General features: G+C 39.7%; 1 protein-coding gene across 3 annotated transcripts in view; it reads right to left on the minus strand.

Annotated features, from left to right (window-relative positions):
- Positions 1-2,423: 2,423 nt before the first annotated feature.
- sdsl (serine dehydratase-like) overlaps positions 2,424-27,173 on the minus strand; it is a 47,886-nt gene continuing 23,136 nt past the window's right edge. For 2 of the 3 annotated variants that reach the window (XM_052032438.1, XM_052032439.1), the window contains exons 6-8: positions 21,713-21,940; positions 19,241-19,365; positions 16,301-17,617 (exon numbers count right to left, since the gene is read on the minus strand). In XM_052032438.1, coding sequence (XP_051888398.1) covers positions 17,421-17,617; positions 19,241-19,365; positions 21,713-21,940 — 550 coding nt within the window. In that variant the 3' untranslated portion in view covers positions 16,301-17,420. Of the gene's footprint in view, positions 2,759-16,300; positions 17,618-19,240; positions 19,366-21,712; positions 21,941-27,173 lie in introns of those variants that run through there. The other variant, XM_052032440.1, reaches the window with a different exon arrangement.

Below are 27,173 nucleotides of genomic sequence, written 5' to 3' on the forward strand. Positions count from 1 at the left end.
CAGGACTACAACTCCACTAGAACTGGGTGGCAGCCGGTCTTAAACAACAATGACAAGTAGCTTGGACAGGGTGAGGTCAGCCAGGTTTTTCCCTCTTGTTATTTCTCAGCATTAACAGCCAAGGCTGGGAGAAACTTTCTCCACTTGTGTTGCCTTACTGGTATTGCGACTTCTTCTGGAGATATTCAACAGGGAGTAGTACTGATTTATCATCTAATAGAGGTGAATGTGGTAATCAGCAAGAGGTCTCCTTGCGCTTGTTTGACCTGATGGCTTAAGACTTCATAGGGTCTTGGGTCAATGTAGAGGGCTCTCAGGTCCACTTCCTCCCCCTTGTTTACCATTGTGCCACCGGTGGGAAAAGGTGTACCCAGGAATTAGAAACATAGATAGAAACATAGAAAACCTACAGCACAATTCAGGCCCTTTGGCCCACAAAGCTGTGCCAAACATGTCCCTACCTTAGAAATTACTAGGCTTACCCATAGCCCTCTATTTTTCTCAGCTCCATGTACCTATCCAACAGTCTCCTAAACGACCCTATCGTATCCGCCTCCACCACCGTTGCCAGCAGCCCATTCCACACACTTACCATTGTGATGGAAGAGTCTGTGAAATTGGCTGAAAGGTAAAATGCTGTGAGTGTGATGATATCAGTGGAAAAGAAACAAAGCTCTGATGAAGGTTTATTGACCTGAAATGTTAACTCTGTTTCTCTTACCACAAATATTGCCCTGTCTGCTGAGTATCACCATCATTTTCTCTTCTTCATTTCAGATTTCCAGCACATAGAGTTTGTTGCTTTTGTATTGTCTTTATGAAAGATTGCATAGCATTATAGGAAGGATGTAAGGGCGCTAGAGGTGGTTCAGGAAAGACTGACAAGATGGTTCCTGGATTGAGGGACTAGTTACAAGATAACAGGGGCTGAGACTGTTTTCTTTAATGGGGGGAGATTTGATAGATGTATATAAAATACTGAGAGGTCAGGACAGGGTGGATAGTGAAAGACTGTTCCCTTCGTTCCCCTTGATGGAGGAGTCATGGACCAGAGGTCACAGGTATAAAAGGAAAAAGATTAAGAGTAATGTCAAGATAACCTCTTTTCTACACAGCACGTGATTGGAATTTGGAGTGCACTGCCAGCAGATGTGGTGGAGGAAGGATTCAGGAGGGAATTGGACAAATATGTGGTGAAGAAAAATTCACAAGGTTATGGAGAAAGGTCCATGGAATAGAACCAGTGCTTTGCTCTGGCAGAATCAGAATCAGAATTATTACCATTGACTTATATGACATGAAATTTGTTATTTTGCGGCAACAGTACAGTGAAAGACATAAAATCACTATAAATTACAAAAATAAATCAGTAGCATAAAAAAAAGGAATAACGAGGTAGTATTCATGGGTTCATGGACTGTTCAGAAATCTGATGGCGGAGGGGAAGAAGCTGTTTCTCATTCATTGAATGTGGGTCTTCAGGCACCTGTACCTCCTCCCTGATGGTAGTAACGAGAAGAGGGCATATCCCAGATGGTGAGGGTCCTGAGTGATGGATGCCACCTCTGTGAGGCACCGCCTCTTGAAGATGTCCTTGATGGTGGGGAGGGTTGTGCCCGTGATAGAACTAGCTGAGTCTACAACCCTCTGCAGTGTTACGTACCAGCAACAATAGAAACATAACGAGCCAGGTTTCCATGTTAAAATCTATTTATTAATAACTACTTATAATAATCAGAGAAAATAAAAACATTAGACATTGACCCCAAAATAACCCGAAGTGTGTGTGTGGTGAGTTCCCAAACCCGAAGTTTAAGAACAGTTCTCAAAGTTCAGTTCAGCAAGTCATGAAGCAAAACGATGAGCAAAGGCTTTTGAAAACCACATTAGGATGTAGAGAGAATGTACAGAAAATGTAGAAAGAAGGTGTTTACGAATTCCACAAGTTCCACGATGGAACCAATACGACGCCTCAATCACCAAAGATCTCCATTGCTTTGCTTCGAAGTATCTGCCACACCGAGGGCACTCGATACATGGCCACCCACAGATATACCTGCTTTCCAGTACAGGTTAACGACAAAGTGAACTCCACAGATTGCTCCAAAAATCCATACTTGGATTTTAAAGTGATAGTCGCAACGATTGTTCTTCATCCATAGATACAGAGACCGGCAGTCAGTACTACCAACTCTCTCTCTCTCTCTCTCTCTGTCTGTGCAATTGCCAGCCCGTTCCAGTTACAGTCATGTTTTTTTCGTGCAGTAGTCAGATAAAGCCACACACTACCATTCGAGCATCTTAAAGGGACACTCATCAAGTAGTAACCTGGGCTCGTAATAGCAGCCTCTTGTGACCCTGTGCATTGGAGCCTCCATACCAGGCGGTGATGTAACCAGTCAGAATGTCCTCCACCACACGTCTATAGAAATTTGTAAGAATCTTTGACGACATACCAAATCTCCTAAAACTCCTAACAAAGTAGAGTCGCTGGCATGCCTTCTTCATGACTGTATCAATGTATTGGGCCCAAGGTAGATATTCCAAGATGTTGACGCCCAGGAACTTGAAGCTGCTCGTCTTTTCCACCACTGACCCCTCAATGAAGACTGGTGTGTGTTCTCCAGACTTCCCCTTCCTGAAGTCCACAATCAATTCCTTGGTCTTGCTGACATTGAGTGCGAGGTTGTTGTTGTGACACCACTCAACCAGCCGATCTATCTCACTCCTGTACGCCTCCTCATCGCCATCAGAGATTCTGCCAACAACAGTGGACCCATCAGTGAATTTATAGATGGTGTTTGAGCTGTGCTAATGCGCACAGTCATGAGTGTAGAGAGAGTAGAGCTGTCTCTCTAAATACCTGTTATTATTGCAACAGTAATATATATAAAATTAAATGTCATTAATAACTGCAAAAGAAGCATAAATGACATAGAATTAAAGACACAAGGAATGTACCATCAATATAGAGTGAGAAGTTGCAAAATCTTGAGACAAAACACTTCAGTAAACCCAACCCTTGTATCATCTTCAACAAAGATAATAAGAATGAAAGAAATTTGCTCTTTATGTATATCAAGATTCAGGAAAGATGGCATTATATTGAGTCGCTTGGGTGACATAGAACACACAAATGTTTATTGTTTATCTTTCTTGTAGGCAAGGTCTGCAGCCATACCTTTTGTCTGTGGGCAGTCCCTCGGGATTGAGGTTGACTTGCTTCTGCTGCAGTTTTGAGGAACGGAAGTTGCCTGTGGGTGAATTCTTTCAATGCGTTGATGGTGGAATACACCAGCTACCACATAGTCTTGACAAAAGCGGGTCTTGGTCCAGTGGCTGGGAAGCCCAAGGCCTCTGGAGACCAGGCATTGCCACACAGACTTGGCACACCCATATATAGACACAAACACCAGCACACAGGGACACAGTCTGATTAAACGTATGGACACAAATAATCTTGCCTACACCCTATTCCTCAGCTCTCCCCTTTGCAAGCTCCCTCCCTATTCCTCCCCTTCATTTGCTCTCTCACTCTCTTAAATGCCTGCCCTTGCCTTCCTCCTCCCTCTGTACCCCCCCTTCTCAGCTCACTCTCTCTTCACGCCTTCCCTTTTAGCCCTTTCCCTTCCCTCCAGATTCCCCCATTTCCCCAGTCTTCCTCGTCGGCGTTACCCTCATTGTCGAGCTGCTCTCAAGAGTGAGAACACTCTTCGACCACGGCCACTCTCCCTCTTCAGGACTGTCGTGCGACTCCGTTCCACCACCTCCCCCCGTCCCTGGCAGCTCCAAGATCCACGCCGCCTGTCCCAGAAGCTGGATGTCGCCTAAAGAACCCCAGGGGAACCTTCAGTCGTCACCCACTCCCCTGCCCCGGGGTTGCCCGACAGCAGCTGAAGCTTTCCGAAGGACACACCAGAGGTTCAGACTTATTTTTCAATGAGAGACGAGTGCTATTGAGCAGCAGTTCTGTGCTGCCATCTCCTGGAGAGTTTAAAGCAGATGGAAACAATCGCTGGACTCCTGTTAAGATTTTAAAGAATAATTTTACGTTTTCAAGCTAATACAGACTTTCTATGTCAGCCTTGACAAGGCTATTTAAAAGCAGATGTATCTTTCAACAGCTGCTTTTGAGGAAGTGATGGAAACAGCCTATTTATTGGAACAACATGCAGCAAACCATCCCCCCCCCCCCCCCCCAGATCTAGCAGATTGGAACCCACGGGAAACCAAACTCTTGAGCTCTGAGTTTGTGATTCCAAATCCGATGATCTGTGGAAATATTAGTAAATCAAGTGCAGGAAATTTAAATATAAATAGAGAGAAGACTCAAATGTTGACGAAGGGTTGGGTGAGAATGAGATCTTGGAATTTAGATGAACACTCAAGTCACTTCATGTTTTCTTCTTATTAACTCACTTACTTTAAACGATTAAATATCTCCACCAAACACAGCAAAGTACTCTCGTAAGTGTTAAATGAAACTATCAGTGATCTTTAGCTTTCTCAGTTAATATTTCAGAGATTTCTTCTTCAAGCTGATTGAATACGTCAGCACCAGGAAGGGAAGATTTTTGAACCCCAAGGGTCCATGTTCACATCAAACATGTAAAACTCTTTCTACTCTCCCAATAGAGAGAAAAAAACTTTTTAGCTTAAGACTCTGAGCAACCTTCCTTCAAGTGAGTGTGAACTGTGCAGTTTCTAGACCTTAACAACTTCTATGATTTAGGTTTGCTGCTTTCATGCCAACTTTCATCCAGAGGTGTACAGTTTTGTGAAGTGGGGATTGAAACTGTAAAACACAGTTTGCAGTAGTATCATTTTATAGCAGGCAAAGACCTTTTTGACGACACACTGACCAAATCTGAACCTATTTTCATTTGGACTGACATTGAAAACCATTTCCCATCAGTTCATCAGTTCATAATTGGCAGTATAATTTCATCCTAAACTTAATTGTCTTTCCTTCTTGCCCTAAATTATGCTGTTCCGTTAAAAGGATGAAACTGATAGATATTGAGCACATGTGATTGCTAATTCATGTGGCCTTTGGAGACTCCAATATTATCCTCACAGTGGGTGGAAATTTATTTTTAATACGGAAGCTACTAATTGAAAACTGAGATATGATTCCTGCTGCTCTGGTCATTATTATGCTGAGCATCAATATGAATTAATTAGAAATTTTACATTATTCGCTCAATAAATATAGTGTCATCCAATGTACTGAAAAAGAAGCAGTCCTGATTTGTTGGTAAAAAATAAATTAGCTTGTTGAATTTGTTTATTAAAGTACTTTGAAAAGTTAAGATTAATCGAATTGTAGGTTACAAGCATATTTTACCAATTCATGGAGTCTGGAAATTCAGTACAGATATTGTTCAGCTAAACTATCTTAATTGAAACAATGATGGAGATAATTTTGGTCCTCCAAAGATCTGGTACATCAGTTAATCAGGAATGGGATTGTCATTAATGGTCCCTGGCTGATTATTTTCAGTCTTATTAAATAGCCTACAGTGGATTACTGATCATGAAGTGGAAATTTCCAAGCTGATTGTGTAAACTGCAAGATTGCTTCAAAACTGAAAGTGCTGCAGTGTAACGTTCAGGTATTTCAGTTTGCATAACTAGAGCAGTTCAAAATTAAGGAAGTTCCAAAATGAATCATGTTATCAGCTGCCAATTACCAGTTGCCACTGCCCTTTGTTTTTTTTACATAGTTTACATTGTCAGATTGGCTTATTTATTCCTGTGTTTAGCTCTCTACTGTTTACCAAATGCTTACATACTGTGGTGTCTGTAGGATCTTTTGTATTGCTGTTTGAATAACATGGAGAGAGCTATTGACAGAACATCTATCTATCAGCAGAGCATCCTTTTGTGAAAGCAGTCGTATCTGGTACAACAATGTATCAAAGTCTTACCACTGGGTGCACTTAGTTTTTAAAGGTTTACTTACATTTATATACACTACAGATACCAAGAATGATTTTTCAGTTAAGAGGACATTTTTCTAGGGATGATGAATATTATTGCATGAATGGTGGGGTGTCAGACCTCAGAAAGGACCATCACATATTTGCCCATTTCCTTTTTATCAAATGTCTTTTCAGCCTTAGTTCAATGTACATTAAGACTAATGTTGCATCCTTTTGGTAAGCACAACTTTCTTTTACCTATAAGAAGTTCTAACTTCCCTCTATAACATATTTGGACACTAATCTGAAGCCATCTTCATTCCATAGTTGTCAGCAATGTGGCTATGTTTGTACAACAACCTTTACTGTGAATTGGATTAATTGTAAAATCTTAGGTCATATATTTAAGGAAATTGCAGATATCAAAAAGCAAAGTTTCCAGATGGCAGTATATTACAAAATGGCAGCAGTATGGATCTACAGTAGTAACATGTGCAAACTCGTGCAGTTATGTATTTATAGTTTGCAAAGTGCTTGGAATGCAGATTATTTTTATCAGGACATACTGGGTAGGATATAGATCATATATTTTAAGGAAAAAGTCAAGATGATGACTCCGAATCTTTCCATAAACACAAAGGCCAAAACAAAACAGATTGTTATAGATCAATGAACTAAAAAAAAGTAAGGGTCACAATTATGGCATAAACCACCTCCTGTTGCAAATGACTAGCTTTTCAAGAAGGACTCAGAGTTATGGCCCAGGCTTTCCATTCTGCTCACTAGCACAAGATTTTTCTACTTGATCCCCTTAATGGGCCAAAAGTCAAAGAATCAGAAGTACAGAGACAGCATACAATTTAACAGGGAGTAATGGGATCTTGGCTTACATCTAGGACAGCCGAAGAATTAATACAGCTATAATAAACACACTGGAGGTCCTGAATGGACTACTAGGACCCTTAATTAATGGAATTTGACCACAGTTTTTCGCAACTAATGCTACCTTTGTCATTGATCTGGAATAAAGTTGTCTAAACATTGGATTGTGTCTATAGTTAACGTCATGGGAGCTACTACGAAGTATGGCAGTCGCCATCAAAAAATTCTTCTCATGATCCATGACCAGCTAGCTTTAGGGAGAGTTCAACCTGGAAAAGTATGAAGTGATACACTTTGGGAGATCAAATTTGAAGGCAGAATACAGGGTTGATGGCAGGACTCTTAGCAGTGAGGAGGAACAGAGGGACCTTGGGGTCCACATCCATAGATCCCTCAAGGTTGCCGCGCAGGTCGATAGGGTTGTTAAGAAGGCATATGGTGTGTTGGCCTTTATTAGTCGGGGTATTGAGTTCAAGAGCTGTGAGGTAATGTTGCAGCTCTATAGAACTCTGGTTAGACCACACTTGGAGTATTGTGTTCAGTTCTGGTCGCCTCATTATCGGAAGGATGTGGAGGCTTTAGAGAGGGTGCAAGGGAGATTTACCAGGATGCTGACTGGATTGGAGAGCATGTCTTATGAGGATAGGAGTGAGCTAGGGCTTTTCTCTTTGGAGAGAAGGAGGATGAGAGGTGAGTTGATTGATGTGTACAAGATGATAAGTGGCATAGATCGAGTGGACAGTCAGAGACTTTTTCCCGGGGCGACAATGGCTAACATGAAGGGGCATCATTTTAAGGTGATTGGAGGAAGATATAAGGGGGATGTCAGGAGTAAGTTTTTTTTACAGAGAGAGTGGTAGGTGTGTGGTATGCTCTGCTGGCAGAGGTTGTGGGGGCAGATACATTAGGGACATTTAAGAGACTCTTAGATAGACACATGAATGATAGAGAGATGGGGAACTATGTGGGAGGGAAGGTTTAGATAGATCTTAGAGCAGGATAAAATGTCGGCACAACATTGTGGGCCGAAGGGCCTGTACTGTACTGTAGTGTTCTATGTTCTATTAATGAAAAGAGTCAGGTTTTGCATGAGTGCAGTTGGTGGCAACTTGCACAAGAAAGAAGCCAACATTGCTGGGGAATCCCAGTGTCTGAGATGATACCTTCCCCTCAGTGGAATCAAAAAAGGATAGAGTTCCTCTATGAGTAGAGAACCTTGGTGCTGCTGTAAGCAACAAAAAGGAAAGTATGGCAGAAGTCTGCTGTGGCTGCCTGGAATGATTCAGTGTGAAGAAACACGAGAGTCACTGACTCCTTCACCTCCGTAGACAGAGCAGTGGCCAAAGGCTGTCACATATTTTTGTTATTGCAGACTTGGAGAACATGAGCCAGACTCGGGTCGGTCAGGACTCTCTGCACATAGTTTCTTCGCAGACTTACAGGTTTGTTCCTCCTGTCACATAGTCCCTGACCTACTGTGCCTGTCCTGAAGCCTCTAATAATGGAGTGCTACCAGCAGTGTTACCACCCAGACACCCATTGAATGGATAGCTCAGCTGTTAACTACAAACAGTCACTAGTAGGTTTAGCACTCTCTGTAGACTCTGATCAGTCTGTGGTCACTTCTGAAGCTGCTCTTTGAAGCCTCCTGATGTCAATAGGGTATCCCTTTAAGTTGCAAGTAGGAATGTAGGGCATAATGGCTTCTAGTTCTCGTGGGACTATTCCACAATCTTTCTTATGAGGTCAATTTTTTGGTGTTGGTAGAGATTTGCATTGCACAATGATTGAAAGGCAGCTGTACAAATCATAAGAACAAAATAGTACATCTACTTTTTTTCCCACCTTCATATATTAATTGCTGACAAAGCTCATCCTTGTTTCAAGAATAAAGACAAGAATGTCAGTTGTGCTAACAAGTACCGTGACATGAATGCCCAGTCAGTTGGCACAATTTCACCCAGACATGAACACTAATGTGATTTACTCCAGAAAAATCAATTTTGGACAGCATCACGTTGAAAAAACTTTCCAACTAATTAAATTTCTTGGCAAATTTAGAAGAGGTCATTCAGTGTTCTAGCAAAACAGGCTTGAAAACTTTCTAAACAAAAAGTGCCCAGTGCTTCAAAATCAGTCACAGTCATATCTTCAGAAAAATGGAATCCAAGTTAAAATGTTGTTTATGATAGATTATGAACTGATTTAGAATCAGTATTTCAATCCTTAAACCTGTAGGTGGCATTATTGTTTCAGTTGATGGTAACTCAATATTATATCAAAGTGTGACCAATACTCAGCAAAATGGGGTTGTTATTTAATGTCGAACACACAACAAAATGAACAGCAATTCCATTTTTGATAGCTTTTGATAATGCTTAACAAAGCAGTTCCCAGTTTTTAGTCATTTACATCAATTTTATTAAAACATGGAAAATTCATTAATGCATTTTAAATAATATTTTGTGAGAGAGTTGAGAAAAGCATTCAAATACTAGAAATAGGAAACACGGCTAAGTGAAAAGCTCACACAGTATTATGGAGCCTTTATTAAATTGTAATCATACACTAATCCATTAAGAGAAACATTAAACTCTTCTAAATTTGAATCACTTTCTGCAAGACATTAAATTGGGTGATTATTTCCCTGAACAGTTCAGATGGATAAACACCTCAACATATGGCACAAACTGCGTAAACTACTCAAGAAGCTACCTCCATAGATCTGTGCTCAGGGAGGGAAACTCAAGAGGGAAGGAAAACCTTCTTTCATTCTGACAGCTGGGGCTCTGTACCTGTACACTCTCTGTCATTGCCTAGACACCTTTAATTACCAAACATCTGTTCTTGTCTTAATTCTTGAAAGAATGAGCTTTGTCTTTATATATTCAGCTGAAAAAAGGCAAAATGTATTCAACTGCTTGCAATTCTTCCAAAGTGACTACCAACACACAAAAACCCTTCACTGATATTATGATGAATTTGCATTATTTTGATCCATTATTTATGTTGCGTTTGAGTGGCATTTGTGGATGTATTCTAGAGACCTGGACTGAAGGCCCAGGGATAAGAGTTCAAATCCCACTTTAGCAACTGGGCAGTTTCACTTAAGTTAATTAAGTAATCTGGACTTTAGAAGGTTGCCATAAAGTCTATTCAGTTCATTTATGCACTCTAAGAAAGGAAATTTGCAGTCTTCACCCGGCAACTGACAAACCAACATGTGACTACAGTCTTATAATTAAGGGAATCAAGAGACATGGGAAAAGTGGTGTTGAGAGAAATGATCAGCCATCATCTTATTGAATAGTGGAGCAGACACGAGGGGCTGAATGGCCTATATCTGATTCCATTTCTTATGTTTATGTTCAAAGCAACACAACTAAGCTCAGTTGTCCTCTGAAACCTCCCAGCAAGTCACTCAGTTGTGTGGGGATTAGCCATAAATGCTGGCTGGCCTGTGATACCGACATCCCATGAGGGAATAAAAGAAAATGATGGATAGAAATAAGACAAGGTTTGCTTTAACTGTTTATTCAGATCTTGAAGAATAAGAAGCTATTTGGTTTACTGATATGATCAGTACTCAAAAAGATCATGCCAGGGACTGTTTAATATGCCAACAGTAAAACTCTGTAAATCCGGCATACTCAGGACTTTGGTGATGACTAACTGGCAGATTTTCAGGAGTATTGAATGTTATTCCTATTAATATTCCAACACTATTAATTCACATTGTTTAAGGTATAACACAGTGGGATAATAAATGTTCCAAGTGAACCTGGTAAATTTAAAGGGAGCATGTGAAACAGTACCCAGCATTTCCTTTTAAAAACTCTTTAGCTCTGATTTTTGGTAGCCTTACAACATTAAGCTCAATTATCAATACTTACCTTGCATAAGTCTTCACGGTAACTAAGATTCCTCAAGAACACCCCTTCCACCAATGCTTTCCTTTTTTGTTCCTTATATCAAAATGTGACAACAAATGACACAGGAAAGGACTGGCTCTGAATTAGACTGGATCATTCCTCATAAAATGTGGCATTTTTTCCTTCTTTTTTTCTGTGGGTCAATATACATAACCAGGATAAATCTTAAGAAAAATATTAAAAAATATTTCTTTAACAAGAAGCAAATGCATCCTTTGTGGGTTATAACACGACAATGTAAAAGTAATGCTTTAATAGTTAGAACTGGCTATTTTTTTTTATTTAATGGAATTTTCTGAGGATCACACTGTGATAAAGAAAAGACTAACACTTCCATTATTCACAGTGATCACAGTTGCAGTAATGCACTGCTGGTCAGTCAACAACTTTATATTTATCTGATAATTCTGGAGCAATTTATCGAAAACAGAATTACTTTATTGCCACCTTAAATCACCATTTCTGTGGTGAATATTACCTTCCCATGTAAAGTTGAAATGTCTATGCAGCATATGCGCTGTCTTTAAAATTAATTTAGTATAATTACACATGCTCTTCTTTGTCATAACATGACTTTACCAGCTCTTTGTTGAAAAAAAACACATATTGAGATACAGGAACATTAAACGCTGAGTCACTAAGGTAGATCGTTGAAACAAATGTTAGTTATTTCCCTGAAAGAACATCAACAGTAAAGCTTCATACAATCAATGAAATCAATGGAACAAAATAAGGAAAATATTTGCATTCTTTCTGATTTCTTGTCAACAGTTATCAGGTTATTATTAATCAGTAAATTAGTATGTTAAACTAGCAGCCTCTCAGACCAGAATTCCAGCGTCGAGGCTATTTATGCTATAGGTCTATTTGTTCTAAGAACTAGCCTGAGAATGTTGGAACTTAACTCCCAAAGCTAATTTATTGCAGTACCTACAGCAAAGCAATTGTTGAGATACACTATACCTTTCAGTCCCCTTTGGCTTTATAAATTGTAAACATGGCTCACAATTTGAATTTCCTGATGTTAATATTCATCAGAGTGGGAAGGAGTATATGATTCATAATGGTAATGGTTTATCTGGCATTTCACTGCAGCACCTTTGCTGCAGGAATATCTGATTATGTGATGCATAATGAGAAAGTGGGAATAATAATGCAACTTGGAAACAAGATGGATGGGTGTTGGGTGTTTTTTTTCACACATTGCAGGCTCAAGGTTCCACCCAGCTCAGGTCAACTGAGGCATCAAGGAGTGCTGGTAAAACTGGTCACTAGGTGTCAAGGAGAAAACACTCCAGTGGTTGAAGTCATACCTTGCACAGAGGGAGATGGTTGTGGTTCTTGGAGATCAATCAGCCCTGCCCCAGTATATCACTGCAAGAGTTTCTCAGGGTAGTGGCCTTAGTACAAGTATCTTCAACAGCTTCATCAATGACCTCCCTTCCATCATGACAGAAGTGGGGATGTTCGCTGCTGATTGCACAATGTTCAATTCCACTCACACTCTTCACACCTCAAGCAGTCCATGCCTGCATACAACTAGACTGGGAGAACACTGGGGCCTGAGGTGAGGAGTGGCAAGTAACATTCGTGCCACAAAATGCCAGGCTTTGACCATCTCCAACCAGGGGGTCAAACCACCTATTCTTGACATTTAATAATGTCATTGCTGAGGCCCCACCATTGACATCTTGGGGTTCACTATTGGCCAGAAACTCAATTGGACCAGACATGTAAATAAGAGCAAGTTAGAGGATGACTAATTCACCTCCTGACATCCCAAATCCTTTCCACCACCTAGTACGCATAAGTCATAGTGGAATACTCTCTACTAGCATGGATTAGTGCAATTCCAACAACTCTCAAAAAGCTCAACAACATCCAGGACAAAGCATTCTGTTTGACTGCCACCCCATTCACCACACCAAATATTATCTACAGTTCCTTCCGTCACCAGTACATGATAATCCAGGGCATTCCAAAACATGGAGCAAGAGCAACAGGCACATCAGTGCATTGCCACCAGCAGGTTCCACTCCAAGTTGCATCCCATCCTGCTTTGGAAATGTATCACCAGTCCTTCAGCACCAGGGGTTCTGAATCCTGGAACTGCTCAAGAAAGTGGTTCATTATCATTTTCTCAAGGGCAATGATAGACAGACAATAAATGTTGGCCTTCCCAGAGACTGCCAGATCCCAAAAACAAAAAAGAAATCAGGAAAAAACTGGGACCAATCTCAGGAACTAGAAAACAGAGCCAGATTAACTTTATTGTGGATTCTTTGCATTCCAGTAATTTTCTGTTTGCAAAGATTTTGACTACATCCTCCAGACCTTCCACATCCGGGGGGATGGACAGAGAAAGTCACTTGGAAAATCCTGAAATTTCATCTTCTCTACATGGTCTAGCTGGGTTGAATGGCAAGCCACATTGAACTGGTAGAGTCAGTTACTGGTGTCAGTCCTAAATTAACAGTCAGTTTATGTGGTTCTGGAAACAATCACAGAGTATTAAACTGTATATGTTCCATGAAAACTAAACTTCTCCAATATACAAGTTCTGATTACAATCTGCACTGCTTAAAAGGGAAGACAAGAGCACAAAGTTAACTATCTGTTAGTCTTTCAGGAATGCATCAGAGTGCACTTTGCATGACTATAATAACAATTTGTAAATTCACATTGATGTTATAGATTTTAATTTGATAATCCACAGTATCTAAATTACTCATGCCCTGATGGCCTCTTAAAAGGAGAAAATATGTCATTTAATATTTCATTTAATAATATTATTTTTATGAAACACCCAGTCCCACACATCAGTTTACATCCCTTACATTTGAAGAAATATACTTTATTAATTGAACTATAAAGGAAAAAGAAAATAGATTTTGTATATGAAGATATTTGTTGACAGTAAAAATATATTTCAGGCATGAATTTTTTCCCAAGTTATGCTGCATCTTCAGCACTAATGTTCTTTACAACACAATACCTACATGTGACAACTTTACCAATAATGCAAAGCCCAGTGGTATAGCTATTTCTCTGACTGTTCAGCCTCACATGATTTTAAAAGTTTCTTAAGCAGCCAGTGACCAGCTGGTGAATAAAAATCTGTCCAGGCATTTCAGTTTGGTTGCTTCTTGATTTGCTTTCTCTACCTCTGTGATTAGGTAGTTTAACCGGGCTGAGCACCCACTTTCTGCTGTGATGGTACTAAATACTTTGGTACAATGGTACAATGCTGAAATACAGTTCTATGACCCCCTGTTTTTATACATGTGCTGTTACCCATTAAGAGGAAAGTGACAACTTGACAGCATCCTGCAGAACTCATGACAATGTGCGTTTATAATGCTCTAGTCATCAGCTTAATGTTGGATGAGATCACTTACTGAATGTATCATAATAAAGCACACTTTTAGTATAAAACAGCCTTCAGATATACTGTGGATGGATCACTTCCAGCAGCGCACTGTGGCATTAATTACTGAACATCCCGAAACAGGAACTGGATGAGAGGTGTTACAGTATCAGATAAACTGAAAGAATTAGAAATGCATCAGTTTATTCAACCCTGAGTCAGGTGTTTTAATTTCAGAATGTCAACAGTGATCTCAAGGGATCTTACATTATCTGCCATCCTCAGTGTAGAAATTTGGTAAAACATGCAAATAAAAACCTGAGGGGAAGTAAACTTGGGCACATTATTTTTCTGAATTATCTAGTTTTCAAAAGTCTTCCTGTGTCTCTCCCTTTATCTGAAAAACTTAGTTATGATGCAATAGAGGGGTTTGGGCACAGTCCTCACAAAAAAGCATTTAGCAAATCTTCCCTTTATCTGCTTGAAGCAGTTCATGTAATAGTACAGTGTGTGTGTGAGATATCACAGTAAGGAAATAAGAACATATTTTCTGTTCTTTGCCTTCAGAATAAAATGCTTGCTAAACATACCTTCTCTAGAAAGCTGTTCTTTAAAGGTTATATTTCAAAATATTTTGCTTAGAAACTGGAATTCAGTTTTTGGTCTGCTACAGAGTACTCAGTGCTGGAGCCTTACCTGCAGGAAGAACACATTTAAAAGGATCAAGCAGCTGTCTCTAAAGGCAATTTGGTGGCCTTCATACATAAAAATGATCATGCTTCATATCCCAGCACATCATGAGAAATAAGGGAGCTTTAAACTGAACTTTTAAAAAAGGTTTGAGCCAGCCAAAGGATATGAGGTGCATGTTTCCTTCTCTGAACCCTTGTGATCTGGCCTCTACAAGCTCACAGAGAAATAGCAAATATAGTTCCACCAAATTTGAAGTCAGTCCAAAAGCTTTTTAAAATATTGTTCAAATTGTTGCTGGAGTCAAAAACACTCAGCAGCTTTCAAAATCCTGATAACCCCATTACCCTTAACTGTGTGATAATGGTCTAAATATCAAGCAGGATGACTTTCCTTTGTGAAGACAACAGGCTAATTCACTGACATAGGAATGAAAAGGACCATTTTCACTGACATATAGCAAACAGACAAGATTACGATAAGGATGCTATGCTTCAATTAAACTGTCAGAGGTGTGATGTTTTGTACCATAAAACAGCAAGGGTCAAAACAAAACTTAGCAACTTGGAAGGAAGCCGTGGACAGGATTAATCCCCTGTACACTGGGCAGTCTATTCCAAGCAACCGCTACGATGTGTATTGTTCAAATCATTTAAAGATAAAGAGAACTGTGCAAGCGAGTAATATTTAATGTTAAAAGGCAGCTTGCAAGGGAACGATAGACGTGGTGATCATCTGAGTAGTTGGCTACAAGTTCATCACGAGTATTCAGAGCCAGAGTTAGAATGTACTTGAGTTGAAGCTTCAATTACAGTTAAGAATTAAAGAGGTGTAATGTAGTTAGCACACAAAGGTCATATTAGAACAAGTATTTTGTTACATTTTACATTGTCTAATCTTTGTCAAGATATTATTTGTAGCACTTGTACTTATCTCACTTTACCTGTAGGCTTTATTCAGTTTTAATAAGTGTTTATTGGAGTTTCTGGGTTGTGCTGCTCTGTGAGTCTTGATTAGTTTTACCCCAGCAGTACAGGTTTAGGCTGAACTCAGAACAAGTGTACAAGACAACTACCCACAATGCTGGTGCCCAAATGGGTGACTAGTAGTATAGAAATCAGGAAGTTGGTGAAAATCTCATTCGAAGAAGTGTTGGGGAAGGTTTCATCTTCATTCATTAAAATGCTGCTTGTGTATTTCCCGAGAGCAGTGCCCTACTGAACTTGCAGCTGCCAGGTTATGCCTGCATTGACCACGGGAAAGGGAGTCCGATCCTTAAAGTACAATCTCCATGGCAGCCACCGTATAGTAGCATAAAGGCTGCTCTGGTCTGTTGGGTTTCTATAGAACAAGTTGTCCCCAATCACTGCAAGGGATCATTGAGGGACCAGTGTTTACAGCATCCTGCAGCGGGGTGCAGAATAGAGATAGTGCAATCTTTGTCACCCATGGACACAACTGCAGCACATAAAAATGATTGTGGAAGAATTGTCAAAACATCAATGTCCCAGTGGGGTCTCTTTAATTGCATATCAGTGACAACTTCCTGCAGGGGTATGTCATTGTTTCAGTGAGAGTTTACAACTAAGGTTGAAGGCTGCACGTTATTGCTACAATTTCTGTTAGTGAGGCCAAAGGGAAAATCGTGCACGTCAATGACATTCATGATCGGCTCTGGAAAAGCAGCAGTCGTGTCCTTTCCCATTTCGTGATGACCAGCACTTTCCCTGGCAATGGACGCCACCATATCAAAACACCAGCTAAACTGCTCACAGGTCTATTTTATTCACTAAACAAAACTCAGGTCCAATTTCAGGGCTTCTGGTGCTTTCACCAAACACTGTTCTCAACCAATGGGTATGATATTAAAGTCCCACATTCACTTCCCTTTACAGCCAGCAGAATGAAGAAATATTAATCTGCCTGGGTTGAGTTGAATTAGATCAGATTGCAAACTCAGAATTAGAAGCAGAAGTCTAAATCCACTGTCATCTAGTGCAGAGCCAAAAAGCTTCAAGTTATTAAATATAACAACATTTGCACCTACCATCATTGAGACTAAAGCTATCAACAACATTCTGGCAGATGAAGAGTCTCAACCTGAAATATCGACTGTCCATTTTCTTCCACAGATGCTGCCTGGCCCACTGAGTTCCTTCAGTGGCTCATTTTCTCTCTAGATTTCAGCATCTGCAGTCTCTTGTGTCTCCATTTTACTACATCACCTTGGATGTTTAGAGTAAGAAATACATTTATTCTGATCATCTCAAAACAGGTGGTCGGTGAAAGATGATAATTGGAGAACAGAGAGAGAGAGGGAGATACATAATAGAATCACAGTGAGAGAGAGAGGGAGGCTGGGAATGGTAGAAAGGGAGCGAGAGAAACCTCACGTAAACCTGGTATCTACACTTCTGCTAAGCATGAGAAGGCAGAAACAATTTGCAAGCTGCACTGTAGCATGGAGGAATATTGCAAATAAGGCCCAAGCATGATAAAGAGACCTTTCCCAATCCATTCATTTAACCCAACTTTTCAACAATTCCAGTCATATGATTTCACATGATTACTGTCTGCCAGACGGGAATGATTTATAAGGAAAGCGACACATTCAGAAAAATTGCTTCATTGATCGCTCACTAGTTGCATTTTGTATTCTTTAAGCTGTGCCATTGTGATGCTGCTTCCACCACAGACAATGACAACTATTGACTGTAAGTCCTTGACCAGCTGTCCCTCCTTCTGCAGACGCTGGATGACACCGCTGTAAATGGCAGCTAGTGATGCACCGCAGGCTGGTTCAACCAATATCCTTTCATCATCTGCAAAAAGCACCCATTGTATGCAATCAGGTTGCAAGTTCTGATTTGATAATCATCTCAGATTTCAAAGCTATCACAGGAGACAGAATTACATTCAATATAAAACTTCTGGCTTTTCAATGATATGTACGGAAATTTCTAAAATGGAAACCAACAACAAAGCCGTGACTCTAAATTCAAAATCCATTTCTTCCCCTTAAAGATATGTGAAACAGTCTTCAAAGGCATCAAAATCCAAACTGTGCTCCTACCCACTCTCCCTATTATTTTCCTATTCAATTTTGGACTTGACTATTGACCCAGCTGGAATTCTTTATGCACAGAACAGTAATTACTGTGGGGTAACCAATTTATTCAAGCTCAGTGAGCAAATAGACAAGTGAGTCAGAGGTTTATTGGTGTGGTTACTTATATCTGATAAACATTTAATTATGAAATGTAACTTTAGTCATGTTTGGTTTCTAACCACCCCCACCTGTACATGCCCTTGGTTACTCTGTCTCCCTCATTAGCACTATTCTTTTCCCGTGCACACTTCTTTCTCAGTTTCTCTCCTGGTTGTCCCAATTGACAGATGACCAAAATTCAACCAATGCCTATTAACAACAAGTTGGTAAATTATGTGTGCTCTGCCAAGGCAAAGTCATTGAGCATTCATATTTAACAAACTCACAATGGATATTTCAGAACAATTTTATTCATGAACCTTTCTGTTCATTGGCTCTTGCTGATGTCAAATGGATGGTGACCATCTTTTTGACTGTCTTTTACATGCTTTTTAAATTGTTGATCTCAATGAAACAAGTCAGTAACATTATTTAGGGTGAAGGGAAAATAATAGCCATTTCCATAATAATTAGGAATCAAAATGCTTTACTTTCCAGAAGGGAGAATCCTAATTTTGGGGCCTCAGAGCTCATTAGTGATGTGGTTTGGCCAAGAAAGGCCTCAGTTCATAGAGCACAGTCAGCAATAATTATATTGAAATGTATTCAAAGCGTATAGTTCACTAGGTCAAATTGGACAAAAAGTGTACTTGTTTTCTTAACTGTGCCCTCTCGTATTCACTTCTTTCACATCTCAGCTGGTAAGCTAAAGAATCAGCATTTTAGCTACAGAAGTCATATGCAGCTCACTGAACTTTGGGACATCCCATTTCTGTAATTAAATATTGTGACCATAATTTAACAATATAGTGGAGTATAAACCTGAGATAAGTATTAATTCAGATTGTCTGTAAAAAAAAATCATATAAACTTGTTATTGATAGTTATGTACAAAAACTTCCCATAGAGAAAACTGCACTAAATTCTCACAACTCTTATATTAAATCAGTGTGAGAAACTCTCAAAACCAATTGATACCATTCTTCTTGGTGAAGGAGAAACCAATTTGTTTACATCTGATGCTTTTATTAAACCAAAATACACCGCAGAAGATTTCTGCTGCAAATGGGCTATATAAGGAAAGAGTTCAAATCATAATATATTATTCATCCCATTGCAAAGTAGAATTCTTTAATCTATTTAAGTAAAACATGAAATTAAATAGTTTTGTGCCTTTTTGGAAGGAAGCCCGATTTTCAACAACATGGCTCTGTGAAAATTTTAAAAAAAGTCTCACCTAAAAATCTCTCTGTTGCTTGCACAGCCTCATGATCACTGATTACTTCAGAGAGAACAATATGTTCTTGTGTATTCTGAAGTGCTTTCTCACACACGGTCTTAGCTCCAAGGCTTTTGGCCACACTAGGGTACAAAGAAGAGCAAAGAACATCTCATCAGAGGAATACATCCACACACTGATATACCAACATCAGGCATTCATATAGCACTTTCAATGTGCAACACTCCACATGGCTTGTCAGAAAATGAAATGGTTGCTCAACCAAGGAGCAGATACTAGGACCAGGGACAAAGGCTGTAATGACATAGGTTGTAAGGTGGCTCTTAACAGTAGCACAGTGGCTAAATTACCAGCTTAATGATCTGAGGGTACAAAGTTCAAATCTCAGCATGGTAGGTGGGGAAATTATGTTTTGTTAATGGATTAAAACCAAAATAAAAAATCTAGTGTCAGTAACAATGCCCAATGAACTATCGGATTGTCATGATAAAAGGCTGGAATTCTCCTATGTTTATCTGTGCCAGTCAGTGGCTCTGAACCCACAGTAATGTTGTTGGACCTCAACTGTCCTTAGAAATAGCCTAGAAAGCGTTCAGGATGAGTGATAAATGCTGGTCTTGTTATTGATGCCCACATTGATGGAGTCATTTAAGAAAGATTATGGATGAAACCCCAGAACTTAGAGTCAAGGGAGCTGTCGTCACAATTGCCAATGGTGGTCAAAAAGAAGTGGAGGTGCCAAGGATGCAGCAATGCACACAGAGATACAACTGCTCTCAGACCCTCCAAGTTACACACAGTCAGCAGGGGAAAGAAAATCCAGAGCACTGTTCTGATCATCAGCCTGCTGTTATTGCTCAGGTTGTTCCCAACTATTTTTCTTCCCTGCCTGGCCACAGTGTAAACAAGCAGATCACACGTGACACACGCTGCCACTGTATTATTGTTCCCAAAATTTATGCAGGTATTAAAAACTACCAACGGTCAAGCTTTACCACTGTCTGTTATTAACTGTAATCATGGTTTTGCTAAACATACCCACCTTAACCACCTAGCAGCTAGCTGACCGAAAAATTTAAAGTCATTAAGTTTGGAGAGATTACAGAAACTGCAAATTCTGTCCGGTGTTCATATAGTACTTTCAATGCAGAGCAACACTTCAGGACACCTGAGATAATGAAATGGGTACATGTTATAGGACAAGGGACAAAGGTTTCAATGATACAGGTTGTAAGATGGCTTCTAACAGGAGAGAGAAATAGTAACACAGTGGCTAAGTTACCAGAGATACGAGTTTAAATCTCATCATGGTTGGTGAGGAATTTAGATTTCAAATCCAGTATCATCTTTGAGTGACAAAGCACTTAGAAGGATTATTGGCACATGTCACTTCAATATTGATACCCTGAAGTTATTCAATCTCTCATCTGTTCAGGAGTTACCGATAACCCAATGATGTCAAGGTATTTACAGGGTGTCCCTTTTAACCAAGCTCTGTGATGTAGCTGTCTATATCACAGGCATTTAGTTTCCTCACAAAGAATGTATAGTACTAATGCACTCGATCATGATGGTAGCATAGTTTCATAGTCAGTTGAGTTCTCCTGGTTTTAGGACAACTGAGGGCATATATTTACAAATTGTTAATAAACCTGCACCATTTCAGCTGATAGCATCAGAGTAGCCTGCAGGCAATGCAGGTTAACGGAGACAGCCCTGAAGCCATGAACACTTTTAACTATGCAAAGCATATTTTGTAATCAAACATATTACAGTCATGAGTAACAAATATTGAACTGTTTCTATTCTGGCAGCTTTATTCCCTGACATCAAGGTGAAAGTCAACCCCATACTATTAGCACATCTCCTGGGGGTAAGATGGTAATTGGAGCATGTCCTGAAAGAGTTAATTATTCTCCAGACATTGACACACAAAAATAAATTGAGAAGTAGGTTGTCCATGCGAATCTGAAGCTAAAAAATAATTTAGGTCATCAATTTTATTTTTAATGCCATATGTTTTAAGCTCAGATGCTGGACAAAAGAAATGCACTTCAAAAGGTACAAATGAATTCCAAAGCAAGATGCAGGAGTGTTTTCATTGAATGGAAAATCCATCAGGCATTATACAAGGTCCTTTCCAGAAGAATGAACCTGAAAGGACCGAATTTCACCAACATTGCTTGGCTACCAATTGCCAGGTGATAACTTGACTGCTGGATTTTTCCTTTTTGGAAGAACCATCTGGCTCTGTTTTATTGTATTCATTCTAAACTGTGTGGCACTGTAGAGCAAGCCCACTCGTCTCTCATTGTCAACAGGGAACACAGTCAAAGGGAACACAGGCTGGAGGATCAACAATCGGCTGCAGCGCTGTCTTACAGCATGGCTTCCCGTGTGATTGGCAAATTTAATATTATATCTTTGTACTCAGCAAAATGATATGTTTAAAAGGTGTAGCTAACATACCTTGTGATATCAGGAAGCGTGACTAACTTCCCAGCCTTCACTGCCTCGTTCAGACTGTTGGCACCTTTGGTCTCCATGGCAATTATAGGCACGTCACACCAACCCACCTTCTTCAGACCTTCTACCACTCCACAAAAGAGGCCTCCACCTCCAACCGAGAGAATTATAGCCCCAGGTTTACACGGAAGTGCGTCCCTAAGCTCCATCACAATACTGGCATGTCCTTCCCTGAAAATTAAAAGTAAGATTTGGCATCTAACGGGCTTGCAAGTTCTGTTACGTGACATTAGTGTTGGAATGAGGTGTGTGTGAGAGAGAGAGAGAGAGAGAGAGAGAGAGAGAGAGCGCAAAGGCTGAGTGTACTGCTATTTCCTTATTCTCACATATATACTGCACCATGAAGATTGAAATCTAGAGATATGGAAACAGCTTCAACAAAGGAATTCAGCATGATTTTCCTACTCTGACCCTCATGTTAAATCACTGGGTAGCAAAGTACAATCTTCTGATCTGGCCTCCTAGTGTTTGCAGAGAATATCCTGGTGATAAAAGAATCTCATTACTGCGAACACCTACATGAAATTTGCTAACACCACACAAAAGATTTTGACTGATTTGACCAACTAAACGTTACGTCCAGCAAAAAACATCAACTACATAATATTTCATCCAAGTTGGTGTCAAATAATAAGATTACATTTGTTAGAGATCTCAGGTGTTGTAATGGCTAGTAATGCACCTTGGGAAGAGCTGAAGTTCTATAAACCCTACAACACGACACTTGTGGTCTTCAGGTCCAAAGACTGACCTGATACCAATGTAACTGCACAATGCACTTATTGTGTTGTTCAGCTAAAGGAGGAAGCATAGGTGAAACTATCACCATAGATGGATGAAAAAGTACTAATGGGGACTTTCAATAGAATATCAAAGCTCCATTTGGGTACGATGAGAGTTATTACATTTGTTGCTATAAAGTGTAACTGGCTGTGAAGTTACTGCATAAATAAAAGAAACTTAAAGAAACTTCACCCTTGAAACACCATTTTTAAAATCACATCCACAAAGATAAACCTAAAAGCACAAACCGTGTCCAGCTGGATGTTTTAAACCATCCAATTGTTTTACAATGTGTATAACGCTCACCATTTCTTTAGTCTTCTCTTCGTGAAACTGCTGCTTGCTTCATGTGTCAGGTCTTTAAGCAGAAAGGCTACACTGAACACCTGGCAATAACAGCTCTCACGGTGACGGGACATATTCCAGTATTTGGCACACATAAGTTTATGACCTGTTCAAACTTATCAAAATAACAGCATCACACCCAACTACAAACCAGAATAATTCCTTGTGTACAAATACAAAAATTTATTTCCCTTGAATTAAGATTTAAATTTCATGACTGTTGATGGTTTTGGACCAGATTCAGAGTTCTCAGATTCAAAGCATGCAAGGACCAAAGAACTTCTTGGGCTGGAGATGAACTCAGTACCATTGATAACAATGAATGGATATGGATGGACTGAATAATGGTGCAAAGGTTATTAATGGTGCACTATTATTCAGTCCATCCATATCCATTATTGCTGCCTCACAGCTCCAGGGACTTTGTTTTGATCTTGACCTTAGGTGCTGTCTGCATGGAGTTCGTACAGTCTCACTGTCACCATGTGGTTTTCCTCCAGGTGCTCCAGTTTCTTCTCACTTCCCAAAGATATGCTGTTGGGTTAATTAGCTGCTGTAAATTACCACTTAGTGTTGGTAAGTAGCAGAAAAATTAAAGTGCAGGTGAGATAAAATAAATTGCAGGGCTACAGGGAAATAAGGAGAGTCAATGGGATTGCTCTATTGGGAGCTAGCACAGACGATGGGATGAATGGCCTCTTTCTGTGTCATAAGTAAGTAATTGCTTTGTAAATAATGACAGCAAGCTTTGTTCCTTTTTTAAAATGGCAGGCATCATATTAAATTGCTTTTTCTGAATCAAGGGGTTTCATTTAGTTATGTTTTAGTCAAATTGAATCCAATGGACAATGATTTAAAATGTATTCAAGTGTATGTGAGATTACAGTCACTGCTGCCACTGTCACCAATAAATGTACCCTCTGCATAATCCTGCAGCCTTATCTGAAAGCAAGCAATCTGTGGGATTTTTATGGAATTTACAGTCAGGAGCTGACCCGAAGGCCGATTATTCTCTTGAATAACTTGTAAGGATACACCTAATTACCATCTATTAATACAGGTTTCCCAATTTAATAAGCTCACAAGCACCAACTACACCTGTCAACTGTGGCTTTTAGCTGTTTCCCCTTGTATCTAGAGATGTTACAACTTCGACGCGAGTATCATACTTGCTATCAGCTCACACATACACCATCAACTTCACTTCACCTGCCATAAAACATGTCCACTACCAGGCTACTCCATCAACTGTTTTCAGATCTTGTCTACATCTTAAACATTCTCTTGGTTCACATTTTGTATGTGACTTTTTAACCCCTTTTTCCTCAAACTTTAGAAATATGTGAATCACCCAAGGTGTCTTTTAAAACTTTTGTCCTCTATTGTGACTAATTGGAACTGGATTGAAACTATTGTGCTCAACACCTCAAAACATTATAGCTGAAAGAGAGTAAGTTTTTCCTATCCATCTGTCCTGGATACAAACCCATAGCCCTGAAATAAAACAGAAAATGCCGGGATACTCAGCGACTCAGGCAGCATCTGCGGAAAAAGAGACAGAGTTGACATTTCAGGACAATGATCTTTCATCAGAACTAGGAAAATATAAAGATAAAACAAGGTGCAGAGACACTAAAAGAAAGATTTTCTCTGATGGGGTGAAAGATAGGAGAAACAAAATGACAGGAGTGATTGTGATCATTTCTGACCTAAATGACATGAAGGTCATTCTGCAATGAGGACAGTGAGGTTTGACTTAAAGTTGAAGTCAATGCCAGGTGTCTTTAGCAAGAGTTGGTAAAATCCAGGAATATCAGACTTCCAACATTTAAATTTTTCCACGCAATCTGATTTCTATTTTAATTTACTAACTTTAACCAATTCAAAAACTTCTTGAAGGTTTCAATTTTGTGTGTGTGTGTGTGTGTGTGTGTGTGTGTGTGTAGGGGTGGTGGAAATTAATGCATACATTAGAGAAGTTAAAGACATTTTAAAGCATAATAAAATAGTAAAACAAAGCTTATCAATCATAACAGGTGTAGGTGCCAAATGCACAGATGTTCTACCCAGTAGGTTTCCCAAAGAAGATCAGTAATAACAAGCAGTAAATCAGGTGAGGTGGCTGTCATGCTGGGTATGAGAATAATTAGGAAAGGAGGGATCTCAATTAGGTTAAATTTGTCATGTTTACTTAGTAGTCTACATGGCTACAGTACAACAGCAAAGGAGTCCATGCTAGTAATTGATCAAACCTAGAATGGGAAGAGAAGTTAATGGACTGCAGTAGTTTGCGTTCCACCATCGATCACCAACAGTGTTTGCTTTTACTGGGTGAGTAAGCAAATACTGGAGACCAAGACATGCCAAGTGGATGATTGATTACATCAAACAGCAGGCCTTGGAGCAGAGCACCTTATGCAGTAATAAAGCATTGTGAGAAATGTTGTGAAAAGCCATTCTGTGTAAATCCCTTGTTCAAAAAGAAAATCCAGCCATATCATTTAGCGGGCAATTGCGGAAAAAAAACCTCATGATTTATTCTGCAGAATCAGTGGTGACCCACACAGAGATGATTGATAAATTTATCTTTTTCATCACTGCAGTTTTGAAAAGGTTAAAAAGCACTCTTCAAAGCTGGAACCTTACTTTTGAAAGGTGCAACCATTGACCCTTCAGAATGGGTACAGACAATAGCCACTTAAAACTACTTGGTGTTGTGACTAGTTTCCAAAAGCACATGAAACAGAAAATGGTGGAAATACTCAGCAGATCAGCGGGACCTCTGGAGAGAGAAACAGAGCTGACATTTCAGGTTGATGTCCTTTCAACAGAACTGGAGGTCAGTGACCTGAAACATTAACTCTGTTTCCCTCTCGTCCTGTTCTGAGATTTCCTAGTATTTTCTCTTTTAGTTCATTTTTCTAGTACCTGTAGTACTTTTCTTATGCCTCAAAAATCACATCTTGCTCTAGAAAATATTCTCCTTCAAATAAAAATAATTAAACAACAATTAATACACAAATCCAGCTCCTACTCCAGGCCTAATGCCACTTGTATATGATATTAGTGCCATAAAATTCCTTATTTGAAATTGACTGGAACAGTTCAACATGCATAGGCAATTTTACCCTTTTTATTTGCAAGATTCTACATGTGACTATAACACTACTGGAAACAGAGTGCCCTCTGGATGAATGCAATGTCACATATTTAACATTTTATCTGGGTTGGCATGTATAGCTTATCAATCAAGTGCACAATTTAAATAGATTGGAAGCAGTACACTAAGTCTATGATAATGACAGACACAGGAAAATAAAAGGTCACATCAATCTCTGTCCAAAAATCTGATTGAGTGCCACAGCTTGTGGTTGATTCCTAGCTATGTTCCTGGAAAGATACCTGACCAGCTGCAATGTCCTTTATAACACTGGTTCTGTCATTCCCTGATTCCTGCCCATTACTCTTTAAAACCTGCTAACCGCCACTTCTTGGACAGAGGAATGGGGAGGGAGTAACAGAATCACTCCCTTTCTAATATTCTGACAGTCACACTGTAAGTGATTCATGTGTATTACTCGTTTTATAAGATCCTGACTGTGACACTTCCCTTGCACAAGACCTTGTTCAAGTCTCAGACCTTGTTTAGACCTTGTTCAAGTGTCCAATTTCAGTCTCTTCACAGGGTAGGAGTTATTGAGGCTTTGCACAGGGCACAGAAGAGGGTCGCATAATTAATTCATAATCACCCTGGCTGCCCAGTTGGGATTAGAGTCATAGAATCATAGAGTTATACGAAATGGAAACAGGCCCTTCAGCCCAACTCATCCATGCTGACCAAGGTGCCTTCCTCAGCTAGTCACATTTGCCTGCATTTGGCCCATATCCCTCTATCCTATCCGTGCACCTGTCCAAATGACTTTTAAACATTATAATTGTATCAGCATCTACCACTTCCTCTGGCAGCTTGTTCCACATACCCACCATCCTCTGTGTGAAAAACATGCCTCTCAGGTCCCCTTTAAATCTTTCCCCCCTCACCTTAAATCTATGCCTTCTAGTTTTAGACTCCCCTACTCTGGGAAAAAGACTGACCATCCACCTTATCTATGCCCCTCATGATTTTATAAACCTCTATAAGGTCAACTCTCACCCTCCTTCACTCCAGGGAAAACAGTCCCAGCCTAACCGGTCTCTCCTTATAATTCAAGCCCTCCAGACCCCGCAACATCCTTGTGAATCTTTCCTGCACTCTCCCAAGCTTAATCACATCCTT

Source organism: Pristis pectinata, chromosome 17 (genome assembly GCF_009764475.1).
Source record: "Pristis pectinata isolate sPriPec2 chromosome 17, sPriPec2.1.pri, whole genome shotgun sequence".
In the NCBI taxonomy this organism is placed as follows: Eukaryota; Metazoa; Chordata; class Chondrichthyes; order Rhinopristiformes; family Pristidae; genus Pristis; species Pristis pectinata.